The following is a 23,087-nucleotide window of genomic DNA, read 5'->3' as shown; positions in this document are numbered from 1 at the left end:
AGTTGTCTCTTTTAGACCCCACTGTTTGGCCTGTTTGGCAAATTATTTTTGGTTCATTGTCAAAGAACAAGAGCAAACAGTGAACAAGACAGACTTTTTTTGTTTTTTATCCCTCATGCATTTTAGGGTTTATGTCTGAGGAAGAGGGGAAAGAAGGTTTTTTCTGGATGTTTGCCCACATACTGAACATCTGTCAGGATTATGCTTAGTTTTACTCCATTCATGAGACAGTTTCTCCCTCTAGTGGTCATGAGAATTGTTACATCAATACAAGAAGCACTCTGCTGCCGTTCTGTTTCTAGTCACCGCTATTCGGAATGACTCTGACCACGGCTGCCGTTTGGAAATCAGTGTTAAAGTTGAGAGCGATGATCAAAATAAATTGGTAGTCCACTTCGAAGGAATTTTCCGGGTTCAAAACAAGTTACACTCTATCGACACAGCATCAGTAGCATGTCAGTTTCAAGTGTAACCATCTGCATCCCACAAAACTAAAAAGAACACCCACTTCACGACACGCCCTCTACACGTAACGCCCCTCCTTCGATCATAAAGCGATTCTATTGGCTACAAGAACTTTAAAAAATCTATGCTGTTTGGTTAATATTTTCTTAACTCTTTAAATATCACAAAGTATAACTTTTGACATTTTATGTCACATATCATATTATTAACCCGAAGATTTAAATGATAAACTGGTTTATGATCTACATTTAGCGTTAAAATGCTTCATGAATTACTCTTAGATGACAATTTTACGAGTCCTAAAATTATGAGTGATAGCCCCTAATTTTTAAGAGTTGCTCCTAAATGTACCCGTTAGGAGCTACTTTTAGCCTTAAGATTTTTTGTGAATATGGGGCCTGTTTTCTCCAGTTAGCTCACAAGCTAATCGGTTAGCCTATTAGCTTAGCATAATGCAAGCTTCTTCTCCTCATCATTTTCATCACATTTCCCCTCACTGTCGCCACCTAGTGATACGGCGGTATTATTGTTTTCAAAATAACTTTTAATTTAATTTTTAAAAATATTTTTATGGTTATGGTTAGATTTAGAGTTATGGATAGGTGAAGGTGTAGGGTTGCTGCGAGACTCCTAATAAACACAACAAACACAGTGTATGAATGTGGAATCCAACTGTTACAAGACTTCAGGGTTTTGCTGGTTATTTGGAGGGGGCGTACAATGTGTAAGTATTGAGGTAATACATTCAGAAACAGTGTGTATTGTAACGTTTAAGCGCAATACTGTAAACATGCTTTTACATACTAAAAGATATGTCAGAAATTATTACTGGACGCTGTCGATTGAGTTTAACTTGTATTTAACCCGGAACATTCCTGTAACGTAACGTAACTGTTTTCCTTTATACATGCTGACAGCATACAATTCAGATTTCATGCATTTCAACCAGCTTACTCATTGATGACAGACCACAGCTGAAGACATTTTTTATTTTATTTTAGATTTTATTTCACTCACATTTTTTTATGTTTTGTCTCCTCTGTAGGCAACAGTTAGCATAAGTCACTCTTACAGCATAGAACTCCACTCAGCCTTATTAATAAAGCACCTCTAACACACATACACACTCACATACACACACAAACATAAGCACATATAATCATAATGTGGAGTGGATTTCAGTTACTGTAGTGGTTTTGAATCTGTGTATGCCAAAAAGGAGGTGGCACTGAAAATCAAAAATCACATCAGACAAAATAATCAATACTTAGAGCTTCAGCTACAGGAACATTAAGCACATATGATGTTTAAACCTCCTTTTCAAAGCCATCAGGTTTTAGACAACTGGATTAGTGTAAGTTTTTACGTACAGTACATCAAGACAATGATCAAAGGTCAAAAAACAAGTCTGACACTGTTAACCATGTTTTGGTTCATAGCAGGCTCTTAGACCACCAATGTTTGGGATCCGTCAGTTTTCAGTCTAGACGCTGCTATAGACAAAACTCATTTGAGTGCAGGAATGTGTAGTGGCATATTTATTTCCACGTATCCAACACAAAGAACTGACAAAAAGCACACACATGGAGCCAGTACATTAATATCATTCAGTAAACTCAGACGAAGAGACATGCTAACAAACAATGAAGCAAAATCAAAGTAAAAAAAAAAACAAAAAAACAAAAAAAACATAAGTATTAACATAGTAACCATATAAAATAAAAATCCTTCTAGCTTGATTGGTCATTTGCAAAAAGTTTAATTATTGCAGATTTAGTATGAATTTACAAACTTAATGCTTGGAGCTTAACAAAGTCTGAAACCCATAAGAGGGGAAACCCATGCTAAAGAAATCGTGATTAGCCTCATGTGCTCCATTTTAACTAATTTAACAAAGAAACATCACCATTACCCATGACTAACGGTCAAGCAAACCCGAAGCAGATAGATAATTGGAATATTTGCATTTACAACAGTTTGCAGAGCTAAAATGGAACTGTATCATTAAATGTCAACGAGAGCTCATCTCAGTTTCTTTGATGATCATCTGAATTTTTTTTCTCTCTCTACATATACATCTTTACATATAGTGTTAGTATGAATATGTAAAAACTAAAAATAAGAGCACCTTTTGAAATATGATGATCCAAAACTGCACTTACAAATATTGGTTCATCTCATATCTTTCTGGCACACGCACAAACACACATACACACGCATACACACACATTGCAAAAAGACAATTTTCTTAAGTTTAAATAATTTAGCAACATCACAGAATTTGTTATACTATTTGAAGACACTATTTTTTTCCTTTCATGTAACAGTTCAGATTAATTCTTTATGCATTTAACTAACACTTAAAGTGAACCAAAACAACTTAGAAAGCATCTAGGTAAAAACTGCCACAAAATAATTCATATTCTAAAATAAGAGGGATGGAGAAGGGGTTAAGGATTAAAACAGAAAAGGTAAGAAAAGTAGGGGTGAGGAAGATGGTTTTCAAAGGGTTTAAACAAGGGTTTTGGACATTTAAAACAAGGTGTACTGTTGTCAGGAATTTATAATCTGTTAAATCTAGGCCCAGAGTGACAAAGCAGTCAAACGGGGTCCATGTGCAAATCAACATTATGATATACAGTCTCCCCCTAGTCTGACTTGACTTGTCATACATATTCATGATGTATAAAGATCACCTTAGAATTTTAAGTACTGGGTTTAGAAATTGTGAAGACATACAGATGAATCTCTCGAGCATATGTCCAGTTCACATTTCAAATAAAAATCAAAGAAAAAATATTTTGCATAAAGAAAATGAAGCCTATTTTTAGGATTATTTTTGCCAATTAAGCACATTTCCCAATAAATTCTTTTCACCATAATGTGATTTAAATTCTAATTATTCTGAATGAAGATTATCAATACTGTAATAAAATGTTTTTCTTTTGATAATAAGCATAAGTTAAAGGCAGTAACAAATAATACTACAACAACAAATACTACCATGATTTATAAATGCTTTAAAATGTAAATAATGTATGCTTTGTTTCGCATTACAGTAATGAAAAGTTGTGTCTGGGGAGGGGGGGGGATGGGGTCGGTTACTTTGGGTATTTTTCAAAGACTATAGTTAATTACCACTCATTTTCTTTAAATATAATTTCTTTCTTTTGATTTTGTAAAGATAGACTGATTTTGTAATTCTTTCGACCACTAAAGATAGCTTCACTAATAATCTTCCAGATTTATCTCACACTCAGTAAGCCAAAAAGTCTAGAAGAACTTGATGTAATCAGTGTGGGGGGTAACGCGATAAAAGTAATGTGCGTTACATAATCAGATTACTTTTTTCGAGTAACGAGTAAAATAATGCAATAGTTATTTTTTAAATAAGTAACGCATTGCTTTTGTACACCTCTCCTTTCCCCGTATTGTGATAAATCAGGAGTAAAAGTGTGCAAACTTCGAGGAGGGGCATGATGGGCATTGTAGTTCTAGAGAGTAGGAGGCTTACTAGAGATGTTCAATGAAGTTGTAGTATGTGTGCGCATGATGGACATTGTAGTTCTAGAGAGTATGAGCCATGCTTATCAGCGATGGGCAGAACAAAACAAGTCTTCTTTTAGCCCACCCTGAGATTTGTTTTAAAAATGGCTAAATATTGCTGGTAAAGGAATGTAAATCTGAATGCTTCAGTGGAATCCAGTTGTACTCATCATTTTTGTGCACTGGAGCTTAAATGAGCAGCCATCATAAATTTTACCACTGTCATGACAATCACAGCAAGAGTTAAGAAATGTGTTCTCATAAGGCAACATTTTGCCAAAAATGTAACATTTGGGTGAGTGATACATTGATTCTCGCGATTGATTCATGTAGGCTGCATTTAAAAATGTGTAAACACACATTTTCGTATAATATAGCACAGGCATTAGCCCGGAGAAGTCTTCCCGTGACCATGGCATGATTATACAGATACACACAACGTGGAATGATCGCTGACTGTTTGTGCATCTGAACTTCTTTGTTTTAAAGCTGCCCGTAACTACTTCTCTAGGATCAGTTTGCATCCGAACTGCTCTGTGCTAAAGCATTTAACATTCAACATTCGGTCTAGTGAAACGTGATTGATTCATGTGTAAATACATGCTGCATTAAAAAAAAATCAGTAAAGCGTTTAGGCAGAGGGATTATAAGCTAGCCTTCCATTGGCCACGGCGTGATATACAGGGTGAAATACTTGCTTAATTCACTGACTTATACAGCCAAACTGCTCCGTATTAGAGCTCCCTGTAACTGGGAGAATGGGATGAGAAAAGCTGACTCTGGATCAGCAGCTGCAAGCAACATTCTACATCGATTGTGTACGCAGAGAAAATGTCTTAATTTCTTAAAATATTCTAAAAACATTTATATAATAAACAAGTAATTTGACTCGTGAAACAAAGTTTTGAAGACATTTTGGTAGCATTAAAAATGATTGCATTCAAGTTGTATTAACATGCGCATTTGCAATTGTATGCAATTGTATGCGTCTGTACGCACCGTGGTCAGCTCAAAACAAGCGTGCACTGAGATGACTTATGTGAAAAATATTCATTTATTCATCAGACTTATTCCTTGAACATGTTTGACTGGCATTTCCCCACTGAATTTTATCCTGACTTCTGAAAAACATCTCAATTTGACTCTGGCATTGTCGATGGGCACAGCACATGATGACATATATGATGCAGGTTCAAGTGTTTGACTTTGCTGCTTTAGGTAAGACAGTGGTTATTCTTCATTATTCATGTTGGCTGCCATGTCGATGGAAAAACAAATCATGCATATTCCAGTATTTGAGTCTTTATTATAAATATGATGTGAAGACCTACTGATTGTAGACTTTCTAAATATCTGTTTGTTTAGTATGTTGTTTTAACATGAGCATTGTAGAGTAGCTAGCATGAACTGTAATGTCTCTACATATGTCTTGTATTTGTATTGAATGTACAGCAGAAGAGAGAGTGGCAGTGAGACAAAAGTAACGGAAAAGTAACGTAATGCTTTACTTTCCATAAAAAGTAACTTTTTAATTAATTTAGTTACTTTTTTAAGGAGTAACGCAATATTCTAACGAGTTACTTTTAAAAGTAACGTTACCCAACACTAGATGTAATAACAGAAAATATAAATACAGTCTTCTCTAGCACTCTTGATAGTGTCGCCCCCTTCGATTAAAAAAAAAAATCCCTGCACCATGGTACAATGATCACACTCATGCTCTCAAGAGAGCAGCTTGAAAAATGGAGCGCAAGTGGAAGAATACAAAATTAGAGGTATTTTGCAGTGCATGGAAGGATAGTGTCTGTAGCTACAGAAAGGCACTAAAAGCTTCCAGGTCAGCATATTTTAGCAAACTCATAGAAAATAACCACAACAATCCTAGGTGTTTACTCAGTACTTTGGCTAAATTGGTTAGGAATAAAGCCTCAACAGAACCAGATATTCTGTCGCAGTACAATAGTAATGACTTCATGAATTTCTTTACTGATAAAATTGAAATCATCAAAAATACATTTGGAATTATGCAATCGTCGGTCACAGTACCTCAGAAAACAGTGTCTCATAATTTTCCTCATGAGCAACTTCAATCCTTTGCTGTCATAGGTCATGAAGAGCTAACAAAACTTATCAAAACATCAAAAGCCACAACATGCATGTTAGATCCAATACCAAATAAGATCTTAAAAGAGATATTCCCTGTAATCTCAGAACATCTTATTATTATTAACTCCTCACTATCCTTAGGACATGTCCCAAGAAACTTTAAAATGGCAGTTTTTGAACCACTTATTAAGAAGCCACAGCTTGATCCTGGAAAATTGGTTAATTATAGACTGATTTCAAATCTCCCGTTTATGTCAAAAACACTAGAAAAGGTAGTGTCCTCCCAACTATGTTCATTTCTACAGAGAAATAGTATATATGAACAATTTCAGTCAGGATTTAGGCCCCATCACAGTACAGAGACTGCACTTATCAGCGTTACAAATGACTTGCTCTTATATATCTGATTGTGGCTGCATTTCTCTTTGAGTGCTTTTAGATCTTAGTGCTGCCTTCAACACCACAGATCATGACATTCTCTTGAATAGGCTGCAGAATTATGTTGGCATTTGTGGACGCATTAGCATGGTTTAGGTCCTATTTAGCAGACCACTACCACTTTGTCTGTGTAAATGAGGAAATGTCAAATCAAACAAAAGTTAAGTATGGAGTGCCACAGGGATATCAAAATCCAAAAAAGGAGGTAGATCCTTTTCCAATCTGGCTCCTAAACTATGGAATAGTCTGCCTAACACTGTTCGGGATGCAGACACACTCACTCAGTTAAGTCTAGACTAAAGACACATCTATTTGGCCAGGCATACACCTAATTTATCCATCAACTCACAATTAGGCTGCTTTAGTTAGGTCTGCCAGAACCAGAAACATCTATCATGATCTATAATTCTGCATAAAAATGAATGGCATCTACGCTAATATTGTTCTATTTGTTTCCCTGTCTCAACCTTGGGATTCATATCTCAAGGTTACCAGAGCCAGCCAGATCCAGCTCCGTTCCTGCTTGGTGTCGGACTCAACTGCTACGTGTCTCTGAGTGATGATGACTAAATGCAGCCAATGCCAGACAGACATCATTTCAGTCTGTTACGATAGACTTCAGAGGATGATCTGATACCAACTCCAACCATAAGACATGGGATACGTCATATGCTACTGCCTGAACCTTGGACTTAGGATAGACCTCACCGAAATGACCTGCCGGTTGAACTGCGATGCACCTCACTGATCTCTGCCTGCATCACCTTGGTCTAATGATGGACTACACTCTTAAAATTGAATACATAGACTATCAATTAATTGCCAACAAAAGCCGTCATCAGCCAACTGACAAAGGACAATGCATTTTTGTGAACTTCTGCAGTTAATCCGGGATGGACTTCAAAGACATTAGTCATTAATCTTACAGTTCATACAAAATCTTTGTTTAAACACTGGCCCTTAACACTTACTTAGTTTACTACTTTTAAACCATGACTTGCATGACACACAAATAACTAATACTGACATTATATTCATGCTGTTTAGCCAGAGGGGAACTGGCCCCCACAGTGAGCCTGGTTTCTCCCAAGGTTATTTTTCTCCATTACCCAACATTTAATGGAGTTTTGTGTTCCTTGCCACAGTCATCTTCTAATTGTATTTAGAACACTGGGGTTCTAAATACAATTATTATTTATTTATTTTTATCCACAATTTACAATCATGTTTAATCAAACTACACAATGATGACTCTAAGACTTTATAGAAATTACAGTTTCATTTTCTGTTAATGCATGAATTTCTGTAAAGCTGCTTTGAAACGATGTGTGTTGTGAAAAGCGCTATACAAATAAAAATTACTTGACTTTTGATATACAATATGACCAGGACATATGGCAGGTTTCATGAGATTCACCTATTGTTTTCACATTCAACCCAAATTAAAATTACAATGCAAAGATCTCTTATGTAATCTTTAAAGGCTTGATGTGCAATAAAATGTGAAAAATTATATTCAACCCCCGAAATACGAATACAATGTAAAAAAAAAAAAAAAAAAAAAATTTTTTCAAATGATTGTAGATGACAATACAAAGTGGTGGTAAATAAATAAATGTCTGCGAACCAGGACGGCAGGCTTCGGCTTTGAACGGCATTAGGTCAAGACTACGATAAATCAGTAAATAACTGCTGTGCAAATGGCTTGCACATTCATTCATTCTCCTGAACTGCCTCAATAATTTCTAATGAATCAAGTTTTCAACGTGCATACGGAGAACAAGCAGCTTTTTCACTCATCTTCATGCTAGCTCTTAGCAAAACACTTGTACAGTACATGAAAACCAAGTATTTCCAGGATTGTTAGGTCTATTAACAGGAAGGGATGCTACACATTAACACCCTCTTCTAAACACTAGCAACCCCATTTTCTTTGTGCTAGCACTGGGTTAGCATTATCTATATGCATTTTACTAAGCATTTAGTCAGGCCCAGACGAAATCTGTTGAATTTTTTGCATTTTCTGTGCTGATTTTAAGGGTCAACATACAGAATTCTGTGGAATAGATTTATACATGGTAAAATGTGTTAAACTTAGATTAATGTGTTCAACACTCTTGATTGGTAGCAGACAGCTAGGGTTGCCAACCGTATTAGCCGGTATGTCCCGTATTTGGCCCAAAATGAAGATGCCCATACGGGATGCATACTGTCTCATATTTTAGCAGCGAGACTCCAGTCACATGGGGAAACGTCCTGTTTTGAAGGCATTGTGTCTCTTATTGAAGAGCTTAAAATGCTCAAGTGTCCTGTATTCACGTGGTGAAAAGTTGGCAACCCTGCAGACAGCATAATCAAATTAGCCCAAAATTTTAATAAATGAACAGGCAAAAATTTTATGGGTTTTCGAATTCTGCAGAATTCTGCTGGCACAGATTCCTGGGGGCCTACAGTTGGCCTACACTTCAGACAGTGCTAATTAATTGTTGGGGTGCTTTACAGGAAACTACAAACTTGAAAGGCAATAAGAAGCCACTGGATAATCCTGAAAATGCTTGTTCCTCAAAAGAAAGGCCACATTTTCCGCCAGTATCAAATTATAAACCAATACTATTTTGGAAAACAACAACAACTGTTGTCAAATCAGGATCTCCCCTTTTCTTGAGTTCCTTTTTTCATTACTTTAAATAAATTATTTTATTTTTATAGAATAGAATTCTATTTAATAATTTATTTTACCATGGACAACCTACCTCAAACACAGCACATGCTTATCGCCGACTAAATCTGGTAGGTAAGTTGTTTCTTTAACATTTACTGTAATTAATGTTATGCAATCTTGTAACATATCCCACTGTGTGGAGTAGGCTCTCTTTGAATTGAATGACTAACTTGTGCAAAACATCTGCAAAGGTGATGGGCTCTACACTTCTGGAGGAAGCTGAACTGCCTCTTCATCAAGTGCCAGGCAGGTCTCGAGGCATTCCTCGCTATTCGAGGCCTGTTCTGGACAAAGATGTTTTTCATCCCCAAGTGGGTTCATCTCTGGAGGTGGAGGTACTTCAGCAGACAAGCTTTCAGCCAAATCCTGCCCGCAGGTTCCTTGTTTTTGCCGATCACCCTCAGTCTCCGTCTCTGGCTCTCCAACCTTGCTGACCACTTCCTCATCTTCAGCAGGAAGAGTCTCAAAGGCTGCTGTCTCCACGGGGCCTACCTGATAGTAGAGGACAGAAGCTGGGTCTTTGAGCAACCTCTGCTGGGTCTGTTCATCTGCATGGTTTTCTGTAATACAAAGCAGGGTTGCACCTTCAGGAAAAGGCCCTTCTAGAAGAACACCCTCCATGGCCTCCATCCCAGCCTGGCTGGTCAAGGCCCCTTGCAGGAGACAAAGGGTTGGATCAGCGGTCTGCGCCTCGTCTACCTGCTGCTCCTCCTGCTCCCGTCTCCTCTCCAGTTCCTCTGCACTCTGGAGGTGTAGCACAGCAGTTTCATTCTCACGTTCCAGACTTTCACACTGCTCCTTGTGAAGCTCCTGAATACTGTGGGTCTCCACTTCCACATCTGAGTCCAAGGGAGAAAGAGACAGAGATGGCGAGGAGACTAGCTCGGTCTCAACTCCGCAGTCTTCTGTAGACCTAACCCCCATCAAGCTTCTCTTCTCATGATCAAGTTTCATAATAGTGTGGAGATAGTGTGTACGCACACGCAGAGGGTTGAACTCAATGCGGCCGGCGCTGTTACCACAACCATCACGGGTGCAGCCACATGGGAAGGACATTCGATCCACCTTTGTAGAGGGGTGCAAGAGAATGAGAAATGTGATTTGTCTGAAGTTAAATTTACCTGCTGTTCACCACTGTTAAATTTTGTATCAATTATCAAAAAATGTCAGAAATAGAGATATGAAAGGCTGTTTATGCCATTGTATATGCCAGCAGACAACAATTTGAGTGGGTCTGTGTCTTGTTCAAGAAAAGGACTGCATTTAAGTGAAAATATTTGAACTATCATGGTACAGTCAACATACAATCCTTCCTGCAAATACCAGCTCATTTACAACCAACACTGACAAACACATACATCACCAAGTACCTAGTCTCAGCCTATGGACAGCCCACAGGCTATGTGATGCTTAATGTATATTAAAATGGCAAGAGCTGTAAATAAGGTATCCTTGAACGCAAGGAAATTCAATTGTATAAAACAGTCTGTACCACTGCTGGGGAAGCTACTTTGAAACTGCAGCATCCTAAGCTACAATCTACTCATAAATGAAAGGTAATTTACATCAACCATCTGAACGAACAGACTCACTAAATAAACTGGACCCAGTTTTGGATCCCAACACTTAAAGTGAAACATTTATTATCCAAAAGGACCGATTCACTTAAATGATTTGGATTTCCCAGCACTACATACAGTATGATAGAGAGGACAGTTCAGTTGATCGTGCTTGATTACTCACTTGGCACCATTGCCACATTCATAATACACTGACAAATGTAGCGTTTTGTGAAGCTACACCTCTACTCGCTGGAAAATGAAGCTTGTTACTGGAAAAGCTACACTACTGTGAAAATAGCTGAACTACTGTCATGCTACTGAAAAATGTAGTTAAGTTAGCAGCTTGCTACTTTTAATTAGCTTTTGCTCAACATTGGTCTGTACTTATTACTTTCAGATGGTAGATTCATTCAAAATTTCTAATTTTTCCACTGTTGTCAGTACAACTTTTGGTGGAGACTGCTTTATTTGAATAAGCTACCAATTTGTTGCATGCGAATTTACTGTCGTACCATCCATTTCAGATTTACAAGGGAGAACGAAATAATGTTACACCAAGGGCCAGGGCGTGCAATACAAGAACACTTAAGGGAGGATACAGATACTGTAGCTGTTGAGGTACTGGAATCAAGAGTACATAATGTAACTGTGACGAGGAGGAGGGCTGGGCCGGGCCATGAGGACACATGGCTGGCCCTGAATTGGGCTAATCAGACGGGAGGGGGATAAAGACTAGCCGGAGGTGCCAGTTCGAGAGAGAGATGCAAGCGGCCGTGTTGCATGTGTGTCTGTGTTTGTTTTATGTTGAGATTCTTATTAAACGTTGTTTACAGTTCAGCCAGTTCCCGCCTCCTCCTTGCCCGTCCTTATACTGTTACAGTAACATAATGGTCTGTAACTACCACAATGTAAAAAAATGTCTTCAAGCGGCCCCATCCTATCTAAGTTATGGTTCTTGGCCGGAAGAAGCTACATTGTGTGCCAAGTCTCACGTAGCCAGGTCTGGGGTCTATAGCAGCTTCAATTGGCCAAGAACCGCCCATTTAGACAGGGAAAGCCATCTAACTGACACGTAAAGCGACCAATCACAGTCGGTTTTGTCCTTACGGTGTGTTTAGGGGTGGGGTTATCGGAGATCTATCATACCATAATAAAAGACAGACATGGGGAAAAAATTATTTAAATAATGGAGCGTGAGTTTCCACTAGCGACTGCACAGAAAACACACGGGAGAATAGCAGAAAATGTCTAGAGAATCTAAGTACAGCACAGAAAACGTCATGATAGAGAAATTCACATACATAATTAAGAAAATGCAGCTCTGCTCATGGATATCCGCTTCACTTTCTGTTACGTGCCTCAAACGAAACTCTGAATATCTTTAAAAGATTTGATGTCAAACTTGGGCAAATTCTGTGATTATTTCATCCTTAAAAGTGCTCATTCTATCAATGCGGAACCTTGTTAACATAACTCTGCTTCCAGATGGACTGATAAAACATCCTGTACTCGCAGAAGTTCCATCAAACCAGCCAGTCAGATTGGCACTGAGTTGATCGAGAAAGTATTTACCTATTTTGTGTTCTATAAGCATCAGACGGTTAGAAAACGGACTGTGGGCGTGCCGTCTGAGGCTGAGACTAATGTGTGTGCCAGACTTTGGAGAAGTCTTGGTTTGTCTGGCTTGTGAAACTACAAAATGACCTACCTGGCATTTAATTCCAGCCTGGCTGCAGCCACAGTGCCGAGGGTCGCAGTAGAAGCGGCAGTCACAACCACACTCATCGCGGGACAGACGTATGGCACGCAGCTCAGCCTTTTCTCTGGCATCAATGCGTGCAATGCCTGAGGCCCTCAGTAGTGCCCGACGCCTCTTGGTGGGGAGAGGCTGAAGGAAGAAGCAGTCATCCACCTCCACACTCTCCACGTCCAGATCTTCATCAGATATGTCGTCCAGGGTAAGCAACTCAGCCTCTGGGCACTCTACAGTTCCATTTCGTGTAAGCTAGAAAGATGTAAAAAAATTGTAATCCCAAAATAAAATTGGTTTTAACACCTCCAAAAAGTTGCTCTTGCTTTAAGTCTATACATTTCAAGCTAACCCTTGTGACCATGAAAATGAAATAAGCTACAATGAGCAATGTAACGTAGCTACAGAACAATAAAACACAACTTACCTTTAACTTGCGTGCGTTGAGCTTTTCTTGCCGTAGGTGCTGACGCAGCACGTGTTTATGGCCGCTTTCTTGTTCTCGAGCAAATTCGCCCAGGGTGTAATGGCGTATGGCGCAGTGATGGCGCGCCATGCCCAGAGAGCTGCCACCCTGACTGGGCACACTGGTGAAGCCCTGCCTTCTGGAAAAGTAGTAGACTGTCACTGCGTCGAAGCGTACCTGCTTACGACCTAAAGAGGCTTTGTGTCTTCTGAGAATGGAAGGGGCTACAGAAAAAAGATGAAGAGACACTGTAAACAATAATGTTATGATTTATATACTTTATATACCCTTTAGAGACAACATTGCAGTTCAAAGTCTTACTTTTTCCTAAAATCGGCTTGCTGCTTGTAGCACAATGTAATTTAGCCAAGTAGAACATAATCCTGGACTCACGTCCTTCAATGATAGAAAAGTCCTACCAAACAATCACAGGCCAAACCATATTCTGTAACCTAGTCCTAACCTTAATCATACTCTAACCCTAAAATTTGAGGGAAATGATTGGTTGATTATTATTGATATTTTTTACTTTTGTTGATATTGTTTATCCCCTAATCCCAGCCTGAAGCTAAAACCTAACCCAAACCCTAACCTTAAAACTACCCCTACAATCTGACTGATTTATTGGAATGTTGTTTCAGGGACTTGTCCTTCTTGGGTAAATCAGTCGAAGCACACATAATAACTTTCTGTACTATTTCAAGTCACATCAATGTGATGTAACCCTATTATTATGGGTGCAGTTCTGGGTGATGTTCATCAATGGCCTGCTGTCTGTGGATTATGATCAGCAATGAACTTTCCATTACTAAATGATATGGACATTTTCATGGTGTTTCTGAAGTATGAAGCTGGAATTACACAAGTATTATGGATCATGCCTTCCACTCCTTAATATTTTATTACTAGTAAACAATTTCCAGCATGTACAAAGGTTTGTTGGATCAAGAGGGTGTTTTAAAAAATAGACACTTGCAAACAAAAGCAATTTGCCATCATGGGTACTTAACTGGCTAGTTTAGAACAAATGGTGAGACTTTTTCATGTTTATCTTCATCCTAAGAAGGTTGTTATAGTACAAATATTTATGGATCTGTACCTGTATACAACGAAGTAAATAAAACAACTACAGCACTATACATTTTAAATGGTTTCATTTGAATATTACAGTGCTTATTTGCATGGTTATCAGGCAAGTCCTAACCTACCAATCAGTGGTGTAGTGGTGTAAAAAAAAAGGTGGGGGGGGGGGTGCTACTATAGACTGTACTTTACTGTTACTTTGTTACTGTAGACTGCGTAATCTGCATATAGGGACACGCGGTACTGCAACTGTACATATCATAAATGGGTCATTCCTACAATTCGTGACATTCCGGCTTTGAAACTTTGGAAAAATAAAACATACTTTTACAAGTTTCTTCATGTTTCATCATTACAGGGACCTATTAAAGATTGTATTAGTCATACTGGTCAAGCTAAATGACTAAAAATTTCAGATGTCCATCCAGTTAAATGGGCAGCATCAGGGTGGACAATAACAGGGTGGACATTCAGTGGATAAATTAGCCACTACATGGTCTGTGATTGATATCTAGGAAACATATTTATAATTTCTTTCTGTTATCATAAATACTGTATATTGACATTTTAAAATGATATTAATTTCCCATATATCTTCCCATAATAGGGTGGACATTGTTATGCTTGACCACATATGACTAACACCACAAAATAAAGGTAAACATTAATAAAACAATTGAGTTATAAACTTCAAATAACTCGTAATTTTGCAGAATGGCGGATGTACACCTCCAGTGTGTGATGTCATTTCCTAACATATCTTCAATGAAAGGTCATGGTATCATGACATAACAGGGTGCACAATAAATCAAGGGACACACAAAAAAATCTCCACTATCAGTATTAAAATTACACATTTACCACAAATGAATACATGTTAGTGAGAGATCGTAACACTAAACTCTTAACTGTATGTGGCGGAAAAATTTATTTTTGTCAAAGATGTTTGACGTGCAGTTTTTGGGACATGAGGAAGTGACACAGTGCAATAGAAAAGGATTTAAATTATTTAAAATGTAACTTTTAAGCCCACAGAAGTGTGTAACATTATAAAAATCATTATTCTTTTTAACAAGCCTATCAAAATTGTAATCGGGTGAAATTAAACAATATAAATACCACACACACTTGTAATGGGGACTTAAATAATACAAAATTGTAGGAATGACCCATATTTACAGGCGTTCATGTGCGAGACTCTGCTTTACATTGAACACGTTTTTGCGTCTGTCCGAGCTGTTTTTCAGTGTAAACGTCTCCTATTAAACTTAAATTGTAAAATGCTTTAATACAACGATCAGGAAGAAGAGAGAAAGGGAAAGAAAGGGAGAGAAAAGGCTTGACATGAAAATAGTGTATATCTCCTTAGATTAGTGTAGTTGTTTTGGCAGTAAATAGTGTTTATCATCACATTAAGTGTTTTAACTACCCCTGTACTACTGTACTTTTATTCTGAATTAATGCAGTAATCCAGTTTTTCTTACCTCTCTCTCTCTCTTCCAGAATGAGCTCTGACATATGCAATAAAATGTAATGGCATGTCATGAATAGGTGCGTTTACTGGTGTTTTAAAATCCCAATGGTGGGAAACAATTAACATGCACTCGAATGCTATATGATTTTGACTAAATGATTTTGCTTCTGACAGAAAACACACACTGACTGTCACTGATCTTTTCCCCAGCAGTTTCTGTGATAAGTGTAGCGTCCGTGTAAAGCAACAGCTGATATCTCACACAACTCACGCGAAAAGTGTGTGTGTTTCAGGTCCATTTCTCTCGATTTGTGAAACATTCTCAGCAGTTTGGATGTGTGATGCTAAAATACAGGACAAACGGCATTGCGTATGGATTTCATATGGAACGCAGTTTTTTCCCTTAATTACGGGACGATTCCTTATTTCACAGGACGTTTGGCATATTTTGTGAATTATTTTGACCTGATACTGCTTCAGCCTGAGGCTGACTCTCTCCACTCACTGTCATAAATTCCCTCAGTCGGTGATGGCGGCAACAACGGTTGTCAGGGGCGGGGAATGGCAGAATTCAAGTGATAATGCATCATTTACAACAAAGAATCTCCAGTTTCACAAAACAGCATCCAATACAGTTAAAAGGGAAACTAACACGACAATAGATTATGGAATTCTGAAGAAGCAAAACAAGTGGGTATATTGAGGGTATACGCAAATATTGATCCTTAGAAGTCGTTATATGCAAACAGCCCTGGGAAAAAAGTAAGCATACGGCGTATGTGTGCATATGGCCCCGACTACACCACTGTTACCAATGAGAATCTCATTAGGCACTTTAAATTATTATCGAGAATAATTTCTGAAGTGTAATAGAAGTGTTACTGAATACAAATGTCAGTTCAGTATTTCCTTCTCTTACCATTCCCTTGAATAGCTGTAATTTAATCAAGTCATAGCTGTATTGTATATCACGGCTGTATAACCATTTCAGTGGAAAAATGAAGAAAAATGTTGAAACTGAAAGCCTAGTCTCTGTGGTGATTCAAGTTATAAGTTGCAAACAGTGCAAACCATATGTTTGGAATTAACTGGGGCATCAAACGAAACATTATTGAAAGCAACTTTAGTGGTAAAGTGAGGCACAAGAGGCAATAGTTTGAGCTGCTACAACACTTAAAGCCAGGTAGTTGCGATGATAATTGACAGAATCTTTAAGAGTAACTTTTGGCATGTTCTTACGCGTGAGAGAGCTGGAGGGAGCGTTGAGACTGTCGCAGCTATCTGCGCTGTCACTGCTGGAGATGTCATCGTCCGAATCTTTGGGTGTGGAACACGGCGAGCCGCTGTCCACCTCCTCGAATCTGCGCTTCAGGCCACGAGATGACACTGTCTCCATGGAAACACGGTGTCTGGAGGCATACAGATAGGTACAAGCTTTGTCAGCAGACTGACAGTGTTGGCAAAATTCTAACATGAAGAGTCATGACAAATAACAGTGTGTAGGAGGCCAGCACAGTATGCATGGACCATATGGTGAACATACTGTATGTTTTAGCCATTTATGTAATGACTTTTTTTTAACCAACATATGTGATCCCAATGTGATTTTAGTGGACGTATAAAGTCAGTTACCAAAAAATAACATAAAAAAGGTCACATGCAACCTATTTGGAAACCAGAATATGACCACATATTCAGAATTATGGGGGACCAAATAGTAGAGTAGACTATTTAACAAAAAAACACAAACCTCAAACGAATAACAACCTGGTCTCATAGAATCATGTTACTATACCTACATTTTTTGCAAAATAATTTTTACGTGGCTCGTTGTATATACAGCGGCAGTTTCCTGGTGCAAAAACACTAGAAGCACTACAACAGCAACTTTTATTCCCTTTCACACAAATCATGAGTAAAACAGCACATTATTAGTTAAATAAAAAACAACCACTAACTTTACACCTGTTTTAAACACATGCTATCTTTTGACATTACATTACATAACCAACAACATTTACAAGCTTGTTCGAGCGTCATCAAATTGCACAGTAACTCAACTGATAGAGCATTGCACTTGCGATGCAAAAGATCAAGGTACAAGTCCTGAAAAGCACAACACGTGAGCTGAAAGTATCAGAAGCACCACAAAATGACATGGTTGTTTCAGCAATTGTTTTTCAAGTCACATTTGCTTTTTATGACACTATCGGTTAGGTTTAAGTTTAAAGGCACAATCACATTTGCCTTTGTACTACGAAATTCAAAGGGCAAAATACAGTCATCTCAATGGGAATCCGCACGATCGTTAATTTTGAAGAATTTCCCCTCACGGATTTTACATGGAATTCAAGTTTGGAGAACTTTGACAGGCAAATTCGCCACATTTACCAATAGGAAATTGCTTGGTTTGGCAGTGACCTCTTTGTGGGTGGTGCTTCGTACACAGCTACACTGAATATTCACAATAGAAAAGGATATCATTTTAGCAGCGAGTTTCTTAACTTAAGTTCCCCAGAGTATAAAGTGCAGCATTAAAAAGAGGCTGCTTGGCAATTTGTTTTTTGCTGGTTTCACTCGTGATCAACATCCAGCCCCACCTTCTTCATCTGCTGTAATTTGACATGCAAAGGTAAATGTGACCGCGTCTTTAGGTTTAGTGTAGGGAGGTATGTTTTGTTTTTTTCAAAACTCGATAGAGCAACCTTAAAAACCTCATCTGTCTGGGAGAAAATGGAACTCACTTTCAGCACCAAACAGTGGATATTACACCTTGAAACTGCCGCGATACATGTATAGAACCACGTAAGATCATTTTGCAAAAATGTTGCCACAGTCACTTCATTTTCATTAGATCAGGGTGAACTATAATGACAATTTTTACGTCAAGTATGACAGTCCTGCTTAAAAATCATGAGGCTGCAAACATCACCATGGCAACTGGCAAAGCATAGATTAAAGACAGCACCCAATTTCTTTCTGTCTCTTTTATCCCCATTAAAACTAGAGAAACCTTACAAACGACAGGCCTTTGCAAACCAATAACAAGACTGGTTTAGTCAAACCAGAGAGGTATTTCACGGCAGAGTCGGGTCGTTTGATCAGACCACCTCCTTACCCCAAGGGAACTGCTTTGAGTGGCTTCATGCCTGACTTTCTTCATGATTAAACAATATTTGTAAACAGTCAGTGGCTTTTTAGAGGGTTAAATGAGAGCAGCTTTGCGGTGGTTTAGACGGAGGGTCAGCTTTTTCCATGTCAGGTAAAAAATAGATGAAAGTATAAGCGACTTATGAATCGTGGCTGACAAACTCACAGCATAATGAATTTAATCCTAGTGGTTTATGAAATCCTCAAAAACTGGATTAATTTTTGAATTCTATTATATAAAGGAAACAGCATTAGCCTGCCTCAGCTTGAGTACATGAATGACTTTATACATTTTTATAATCAAGCTGGGTAACCTTGAATTCATACAAGTCCACGTAAATCGCCAACATCTGAATCTGTCTTATCACTTATCGCTGGCAGAGGATACATTACAGCCTTGAACCTTCAAAGGCTGTGATCAGAAGCAGCTGCAACAAACAGCAGAAAACAACAGGATGAAATGAGAGATGCCTGATTGAGTATACATGCTGCTTTTACACATCACAATGTCTGACACACTGTGTGCTGCTCTTGAATGAACCGTATCCATAGAAACAAGGAATGCTAAGAAGCGAGGCAGTCCATTTTTTGCTCACTGTGAAATCAGCCCCCGATTTTCCTTTATAATTAATGTTACTGTGGTGATGCAGCAAAATAAAATATTGGTTCAGAAATTATGCAGTGCTCTGCCTACATGTATGCTGTAACAAATAATGCAGTAAGACTTCTTCCAATTAATGTGAAGCCAGTGATGCGTGCCAAGATTTCTCCCTGGACTTAGAGCCAAATTATGAGCACATCACTACTATTGGACACAGTCACATACTGTATACTCACAGGGTCTTAAGAGCATATGTTGTAACATATTAAATACAATCCAAGGGGTACAGCATAATTATATACAGTCAGTGACAACAGAATGCTTTCCAATAGAATTTGTCAATGCCATCAAACCTGCACAGAAAAGATTTGCAGTAGTAATTAAATTAAAGACCCCATAAAAAAGGGTGGTTGAGCACAGTTTTCTTTCCAGTGTTGACGTAGTTGGGGCAGAATCAAAGTCCTCATCCATTTATAGCCAATAATCTATCATTTACATCACAGCCATGAACCATTATTTGCTACTTGCTATTGCTAGTTTCAGGCATATGGTATGAGGGGGAGGGACATGTAGAGAGATTCTAGAGAAATTTTTATTGGACCAAATTTTTTATGAACCCCTGAGTGCAAGATGGGTCATTAGTGTTTTTGGTCGTTTTTCACGAAAGAAAGACTGTAGGCCTAAATTTTACATTTCAAATTGTTTATCTGTTCAAAGTTTATTTTGTCAACTTTATGAGTACGCTAGCACATGACCTTAAAGCTAACTAGTGATTCTCATGAAACCTTCCAAGGAAATTAAATTTTAACCCCAAATCATACGAGAAAAATACGAAATTATATTTTTCACAATGTAAATGAAGCCTACATTTAGGTCCATTAAGATTTTGTGCATTGTGACATCATTTTCAAGACATTTAAAGGGATAGTTCACCCAAAAATTAAAATTCTCTCATCATTTACTCACCCTCATGTCATCCCAGATGTGTATGACTTTCATTCTTCTGCTGAACACAAACAGAGATTTTTAGAAAAATATCTCAGCTCTGTAGGTCCATACAATGCAAGTAAATGGTGGCCAGAACTTTGAAGGTCCAAAAACCACATAAAGGCAGCATAAAAGTAATCCATATGACTCCAGTGGTTAAATCTATATCTTCAGAAGCGATATGATAGGTGTGTGTGAGAAACAGATCAATATTTAAGTACATTTTTACTATAAATCTTCACATTCACTTTCACATTCTTCTTTTGTTTTTGGCGATTTGCATTCTTTGTCCATATCACCACCTACTGGGCAGGGAGAAGAATTAACAGTAAAAAAGGACTGAAATGTTGATCTGTTTCTTACCCACACCTATCATATCACTTCTAAAGATATGGATTGAACCACTGGAGTCTTATGGATTACTTTTATGCTGCCTTTATGTGCTTTTTGGATCTTCAAAGTTTTGGTCACCATTTACTTGCATTGTAAGGACCTACCAAGATGAGATATTCTTCTAAAAATCTTCGTTCGTGTTCAGCAGAAAAAATAAAGTCATACACATCTGGGATGGCATGAGGGTGACTACATGATGGGATAATTTCATTTTTGGGTGAATTATCCCTTTAAGCACATTTTACACCCCAATTCTTATTACCATAACCTGTCCGGACATTTTACTTTTACTATTCCCGTGTTTTCAATGATGATTCTCATTACCGTAACGCAGTAATTTTTTTTTACTGTATTACAATAAAAAATATATTGTTGTACAATGATTTTCGGTCCAAAAGTCACATTTAGGCAGCATAAAAATAATCCACACGACTCCAGTCGATCAATGAATGTCTTCTGAATTGAATCAATAGGTTTATGTAAGAAATAAGTCGATAATTAAAACGTTTTTAACTTTAAATCTGAGCTTCCGTCTAGGGCTCTGATGCCGTTTGAAATGGCCGAACTCTCACATTCTTCAAGAACGTTCATTCTTCTGTTGTAAATAAGCGCCGCTTCTGAATTCTCACGAACTTGCTGACGCGCTTACGTCACGTGACAGCAGTGGCGGGTCTATCTTGTATGGCGGGGTTGGGGGGGGGGTCTGTGTGGGTGCCTCATGCCGCCCCCCCCCCGCAAGATGCCACCCTGGACAACTGCATGTCACCCGTGCCTAAATCTGCTACTGCGCAACAGTTACTTGATGTGTCAACTGCTGGCAGGAAGCGCTTTTTAAAAGTTCATAACATTTGAATTATCTATTTATTCTTTACACAAACGTATCGATTTGCTTCAGAAGACATTCATTGATCGACTAGAGTCGCATGGATTACTTTTATGCTGCCTAAATATGACTTTTGGACCGTCAAAGTGCTGGCACCCATTTACTTGCATTATAAGGACCTGACAGAGCTCTATCTTCTTCTAAAAATCTTCATTTGTGTTTGACTGACGAAAGACAGAATGAGAATTTTCATTTTTGGGTGAACAGTTCCTTTAAAGCAAAATGGCAGAAAAGCAAGCAATAACTGTAAGAAAGGCAAGTTTAACAAAGAAATACCCAGTGTCTGAATTCAGCACAGGATGCTGCAATATGCTTGCAGAGCTCATGACATATTGGCCTCTTTGGGGTGGAAAGACAAAGCATGACTACAGACAACACATCAGCCTGTTTGGCTGGTCTGCACTGACATAGCCCATCCTAGACATATGCCACACATGCATCAAGCCTCTTTTCTCTTTTACTGACAAACCTTTCATTGGTGACTTTGCAATTTATCTCATTCATTGAGTGCATCCATTGAGCACTTCCTATGCAAATCGACCAGCTGAGAATTTAAAAGGGTCTGACAATGCAGGAAGTGGATGGATTACTACAATGTGACGTCAGACCTTACATTACAGTGTCCATGTTACACATATTGCATGCTGCTACACTTAATTATGAAAGCAATTAACAATAAATGTGTAATTACACAATAACTACATATCAATCATTAATACTACACTGTAGTAACTGGTGTAAATGTGCTGTAATGCAAAGGGTGACCCAGTATGTTTGAGATGACACATCACATATGATTTGCCCCATGATTTTTATATTCTTTACTGGAGTAGACACACAGAGAGTCTTATGACAGAGCAGAAAATGGCATGCTGTGTTGTAACCGGTCTACTGATCAAACCATTTTCACTCGTAGGCTAAGCTATATGGAAAGGCAAGCAAAACTGAAACGAAAACCATTGCATAGCCTTACCTTGGGTAGAAATGTAGAGCCTTTAAATCGTTCTTTCGGTACTTCCTGTATTTGAATGATAGTCTTGTCTTTGTAGATTCAGTCTATTTTAGCTTCAGACTTCCACAAGGTTACAAGATGACAGACAAAGCGACTTCAGCCCATGGAAATGGTAAGATCATTGCAAAAATAGCAGTTTATTCACGAAGATACAGTGATGGCTGATGTGGCGTAACATTTAAGCATCGTAAACAATGGATATTAGTCTTGGCATTAACTAAAAATGGGGATTTTGTGTATGAAAAAGCCTTTGCGATTATTTAACGTCGAAGTCAAGCTTTTTAAAGACAAAAACGGGGCAGACGAAGGCAGACAAGGACCTCATGCACTAAAAAAAACTCAAATCCCGTCGTGGATGAATGATACGATAAATGCAGATAAAACAGCTGATCCTTTAAAATGCCTGCATTCAAAAAGATCAGAGTCGAGCCGTCGGGGTATTTTTTTCC

The 23,087-nt window shown here is 38.2% G+C and overlaps 1 protein-coding gene across 1 annotated transcript; it reads right to left on the bottom strand.

Annotated features, from left to right (window-relative positions):
* Positions 1–1,444: 1,444 nt before the first annotated feature.
* On the bottom strand, positions 1,445–22,734 carry csrnp2 (cysteine-serine-rich nuclear protein 2). The gene is made up of 5 exons (XM_051661719.1): positions 22,600–22,734; positions 16,852–17,021; positions 13,017–13,279; positions 12,548–12,844; positions 1,445–10,342 (listed from the first exon to the last, which is right to left on the bottom strand). Exons 2-5 carry the CDS (start codon positions 17,006–17,008, stop codon positions 9,479–9,481), a joined length of 1,581 nt encoding a protein of 526 aa, XP_051517679.1. The 5' UTR covers positions 17,009–17,021; positions 22,600–22,734; the 3' UTR covers positions 1,445–9,478.
* Positions 22,735–23,087: the final 353 nt, after the last annotated feature.

Source organism: Myxocyprinus asiaticus, chromosome 29 (assembly GCF_019703515.2).
Source record: "Myxocyprinus asiaticus isolate MX2 ecotype Aquarium Trade chromosome 29, UBuf_Myxa_2, whole genome shotgun sequence".
NCBI lineage: Eukaryota > Metazoa > Chordata > Actinopteri > Cypriniformes > Catostomidae > Myxocyprinus > Myxocyprinus asiaticus.
This window is presented reverse-complemented; position numbering and strand designations above follow the sequence as displayed.

Bases quoted from the DNA above. Each gene is read 5' to 3' on its own strand.
- csrnp2 (XM_051661719.1), bottom strand. From the start codon at position 17,008: ATGGAGACAGTGTCATCTCGTGGCCTGAAGCGCAGATTCGAGGAGGTG. The intron at 12,845-13,016 runs GTAAGTTGTGTT...ACATCTTTCTAG, and splicing joins TCAACGCACGCAAGTTAAAG to CTTACACGAAATGGAACTGT. The intron at 10,343-12,547 runs GTAGGTCATTTT...CCCTCTACAAAG, and splicing joins AGGCTGGAATTAAATGCCAG to GTGGATCGAATGTCCTTCCC.